The 5,446-nt window shown below is 39.4% G+C and overlaps 1 protein-coding gene across 1 annotated transcript; it reads right to left on the bottom strand.

Annotated features, from left to right (window-relative positions):
* Positions 1-484: 484 nt before the first annotated feature.
* drc5 (dynein regulatory complex subunit 5) lies at positions 485-5,191 on the bottom strand. Its single transcript, XM_008276777.1, has 4 exons — positions 5,077-5,191; positions 4,416-4,984; positions 3,549-3,998; positions 485-637 (listed from the first exon to the last, which is right to left on the bottom strand). Exons 1-4 carry the CDS (start codon positions 5,174-5,176, stop codon positions 485-487), a joined length of 1,272 nt encoding a protein of 423 aa, XP_008274999.1. The 5' UTR covers positions 5,177-5,191.
* Positions 5,192-5,446: the final 255 nt, after the last annotated feature.

Genomic DNA, 5,446 nt, shown 5'->3' on the forward strand with positions numbered 1-5,446 from the left:
AGCATATTGTTGGACTGTGTGGGAAGAAGCTGGACAACCTGGTGAGAACCCATGCTGCACGGGGGGAACATGCAAACTCCACACACTTCCTAACTGGGATGCGAACTGTGGATCTTCTAGCTGCGAGGTGACAGTGCTAACAATGGAGCCATGGTGCAGCCACCATATGGACATGTAGAGGTTAAAAAAGTCCTCATCGGAGGGGATCTTTGAGGGTTTGCTTAAACAGACGTTACAGAACCAACAATGTATTAGCCCAACTTATTGTCTCTTAACTTCCAAACTGACTGATTCCTAGTAAGGATTCTAAACACACACACTCACAACTAAAATTACATTAAATTTTAATTTTGCTATTGGTTTGAGATGCAGGGTTAGTATACAGTACAGGGGTTTTCAATGGAAACATGGGTCAAAGGGCAATGAATGATAAAGGTGTGTTTATATTACAAAACAGGGGCTTGACATCCACGCTTTTCTTTTCTTAAGCTTGTTTCTTAAGTTGTAAACTCTGGTTGGTCCAAACCACTTGGTTAATGGAGGAAACACTCTGCTCATTAACTTCTGTCAGGCAGATGTAGAATTCTGTTACACTGGTGTTGTGAGACATTGCCTCCTCCAAAGCTTTACCTCCTTCCTGCAAACACACACACACACACACACACACACACACACACACACACAGGGGCAATGAGTGAACAAAAAAAGAAAACACATTTGGCACTAATGCATGTTCATGTTGAAAATATTACAGGATATTGTTTCTAAATAAAGTCTGAATAAAGTGAAGAATATTAACATCTGAATGACAGAATGGCATAACTTAATGAGTGAAGAAACCAGTTGTCATGGTTTTACAAGGAGCCCAGGTAAACAGGCAAGCTAACTATCATGGATCTGGATACCAGCTGCATAACAATCATGAAACTAGAAATAAACACAGGACATGCAGAGCTAGTATGAGTTCCCAGAGAAAAAGAATCTATGAGGGCCAGAACAAGATGCAAGGCTAAGCAAACAATCAGGGGAGTAAGGAATGGCTAGAGTTCATTTCTCTGAAAACAAACAGGAGCAAAAGTAGCAAGAGACTGACAGAAGACTTGGCTAGAGCTTAACCAAAGCCAAGTAACACTGGGCTGAACTGGTGTCTGCATATACAATCTGGTGCTGAATGAAGGTTTGAGCCTGAGTTTTATGAAGCAGAATGCAGATTGGAGGTGAGCTGGTGTCCTGCTCATGTGTTTTCACTCCTGTTGGTTAGACTGCACACGCACAGGAGAGAGGGAAAGGAGGGCAAGAGAGACTGCCAGCTAAGCAGATGTTACATATCCCATGTCTGAAAAGGGTTTTATTGTTTTGTCTGGAACAGCCATTTCTATTTTTGTTAGGAGTACACCAAGCTCAGAGATATTGATGATACTGCATGTTGCATCACTGCTATGTGGACGATTTTTGATCCTCTGCAGTGTGGTTCAGTCAGAGATACAGTATACCATGAAATCGTGATGAGGAGAGTGCAAGAGGAAGGAGAAAAATAAGACCTGCCTCTTACAGGAAACAACACTTACTCAGCTTTCCATTATTGCCTGTTTTCCACACATCTTGAATAATTGAAAATCTTTGTACTTTCAAGATATTCTGACTATTTACTTCAGTGTACTATGTCTACACAGGCTCTTGCATGCTTGAACAAAAATCCAGTTTGAAATAAACCATTGTTTCAAATTGCTATAGCAGATACATTTAACGCAAAGAAGTAGTTACTGATCACATTTTTATGGCGGAATCCAAATTGTAAAGGCTTCATTTCTCTTTGTGCTCTCATTTTAGTAGGACAGTCCTTATTAAACCCAGAATGAACAATCTTATGTTCCTACAACTATACAATTAATTACTATAAAACTAATATTTCCCACAGAACACTAGGCCTGATTTCAACATTGTCATGTCATGGTGCTCGGAAATCCCTAAACATTTCCAGCTAAATATAGGCCACTTTTAGCTCAACCAGCTTTTAAAAATTCTACTATATTAAAGTATATATATCACAAACGACTGCAAATATTTGAGAATGACAGCTAAGTTCTATATATTGTGTGATAATCATTTTAATTGCCATTTCTCAATGATACAGCTATGTCAAAAGCTAGACATAAAAAGAATCTGTCTGGTTAACAATAGATTAATTGTTAAATCAACAATTAATTATTAATTATCTAACATTTGTATATTGTAATAAATTTGGCCTCAAGAGTTCAATTCTTTACTATATTTAATGTCATACGTACAACTGCATTTAGGTCAGATGCATCACTGAAATCCATATACTGAACTAAAAAAAATTTTGAAAAACCATTTCAAGACGGCACATATATGTCAAGGCTAGTAGCTGACTCATCTTTTTTTTTTTTTTTAAATACTGAAAACATGTTAATGCTATTTATTTACATTTACATGAAAATTCTATTCCTGTCTTTGTGTGTCTGCATGGCCAACGTATTTGTTCAGATCTCAGTCAATCACAATCATCCCTCTGCCCTGCTAAAACAAGCAAATAAGCCTTTGGTGTAAAGCTGCTGATCAGCTCAGTGTGACAAGTGTTGACAATATCAAGTTTTCTGTTGTGTGTTTTTGATGCCTAATTAACAGAAAATTGCTCAGTGGGTTATTTTCCTTTGTATTTAATCTGCTAAATGCATATTAGAAATTGCCATGTCCAAAACTGACATATTAAAATTGTTTCTGTTTTTTTTTTTTTTTTACGAACACAGAGAATCTCAAATTTACAATCTAGCAAATAGTCACACTTTTGAAGCTGGAAGTGAAAACCAGCGTTGTTGCTTTGAAAAAGTACCTGAACTATCAAACAACTGAGTGTTGCTGATTTATTTGCTGTTGAATGATTAATCAGTTAATTGACATTAGCATATATTGCCTCCCTCAGTGTTACTGAATTTAGTGATCCCTGACATTTTCAGAATTTCATTAATCTCTTGTCAAATTTATCAAAGCCTTCGGATGCCTACAAATCAAATTGTTGGTCAGGTGCAGCCTTACTTCAAAGGTTCCATATTGTGTGACTTTCAGTTTTTCAGCTCAGGGGGCTTGATGCTTGAGGAATGGCAAAAGTATGTTGTCATATCTTAAAATCTTTGATCTTATTTAATAACCACAATAAAAATGGATTTACACCTTATGGGACCTTTAAAATGAGCATTCAGCTCAAAACACATCAAAGCCCAAGTACAGCAGACGTCATACCAATTACAACAAAGACAAATGATATTTGCATCAAATTGAGCCTAATAAGCTGAGACTGCCATTACATTAAAATTCCCATTGAACAGAGTTTTCAACTTTTGGATAAAGGTGATAGCATGCCCTTTTCTTTGGCACCTCCCTCAGGTCAAACTTGCCTCAATAATAGTAGGGACCTCGGAATGGCACGGCTCTCTTTCTATTTTTAATTTTTTGTGCAGCTTTGTTTTCTGTTGTTGCAGTTGTGAAGAGACAACTTATTTTGCTATGTCATTAAATGCCTTACTTACCTCACCCAACTTATTGCAGGAGAGATTGATGCTCTTCAGGGAATTGTTCTGTACGAGCACCTGAGACAAGGCAAAAGCAGTAAGGCAAGTCATCTTGTTGCCTCCAAGGTGCAGGTGACGAAGGGTGTTGTTTTTCAGCAACGCCTCGACAATAGCCTCACCCCCCTCATCCCTCAGATGGTTGAGACGCAGGTTGAGAGACAAAAGACTGGAGTGCTTAGACAAAGCGTGAGCTATAGCTTTGGCTCCCACGCCACTAACGTTGTTGTCACACATGTTAAGGATCTCCAGTTTACTGTTGGTGAGCAGTTTGCCGATAGCTCTGGCTCCACTGTCACCGATCAGATTGTAAGAAAAGTCAAGCTCCCGCAGACAGGGATGATCCATAAGGTACTTCACCAGCAGCCGACACTTTTTATCTTCAATGTGGCTTTGATGGAGCCTCAGAAGCTATACAAAGACAGCAAAGTCACAAGTATTAGCAAGAATCTATGGTGGGTTTTATCAACAGCACAACAGTATGTACAGTACAGTATGAACCTGCACCATGTGCTGTTTACATGCCAGCACCACAGAGCAGTGAGACATTGAAGTAAGTAAATTAGTTGACTGACACAAAATTAATTCTAATATTCTCGTGTAGTTTCGCATCCTGCACAGGAAACAGTAGCCAGTATGTTTTCATGCAACAGTAAGTTCATGCAACAAATAGGGGCTTATTTCAGGTTGCAGCCACAGGTGGTGCTGTCCTGTTTTTAAAAATCAGCCCGATAATTTTCCTGTTTCATGACGTCAGGGACATTCATGCAAATACATTTTGTAGATGCCAAGAAGGAGCTAAAATAACCAGGAGTAATCAATATTCACCTTCAAGGTCCTACAGGACTTAACGGCCTTGCCAAGGGACTCGCAGTCTCGTTCAGTCATTTCAAACATCTTCCATTCAAAATTCATACCACATTGTTTAACTCCATACATCAGATGCAGCTCTTCCAGGTTTGTCAGCTTGTCAAGCAGTATACCAAAGTCAAAGTGGTCGATTCCAGGTACATCATACTGGGTATCAACTGCCAGGTCTGATCCATCCTCCTCTTCCTCTCTCTGGTGCTCCTTGATAGGCAGCAGCAGCTGGGAGATGTCCAGCCTCTTGACATAGTTTTTACAAAGCGGGACCATGTGTAGAACTACATTTGGGTCTGTTTCATTAGGGATAAAAAGCTCAATAATGTTCTTCAGGTGCCTCTCAAAGAACATTCGTTTCCAGCTGTGGTCATATTGAGAGACATCACAAACGTCCCACTTCTGCTGGCAGCAGCGCCTCCAGTAGGGCCCGTCCGGCAGCAGGTTGGCTGTCAGCTGCAGGGGCAGAGAAAGGCACAGCCTCTCCTGGACCAAGTCTTTCTGGGTCACTGTAAGTCCTTCATATATTGGCTTTTCTGCAACACACAGACATTTTGCAATCAACTTCCAGTTATAGGTGTGAGTGTAAATGTATTTACAGTCATGGTACAAGAAATCAGCAGTGTACCTTCAAAGTTGTCCACGATACACTGCAGACAGAGGTCTGACAAGCGGGGCACTATAGCCAGCGACCAGAGTGGATCTTCACCTATGATCCTCCTCATCATCCTGCAGTCTTCAGATGGGTTGAAATTTGCCCCTGGAGAGTAAAGACATTTGTTTTCTTGCTGATGTCTGTTATACATTTATTTGTCTGTGCACGTTTAGTTTAGATTAAAAATATTCAGGCTTGAGCAGACGTTGTTAATCTTCTTTTCACTACTGGCTATGAAATGAAATGAAATGAAAAATACTTTATTCATCCCAGAAGGGAAATTCAATCCTGTAAAAGCTCACCTTTCTTTTTTTTATTTTTTATTTTTTATTTTTTTTATTAT

The sequence above is a fragment of the Stegastes partitus genome, unplaced genomic scaffold, assembly GCF_000690725.1.
Source record: "Stegastes partitus isolate 25-593 unplaced genomic scaffold, Stegastes_partitus-1.0.2 Scaffold80, whole genome shotgun sequence".
In the NCBI taxonomy this organism is placed as follows: Eukaryota; Metazoa; Chordata; class Actinopteri; family Pomacentridae; genus Stegastes; species Stegastes partitus.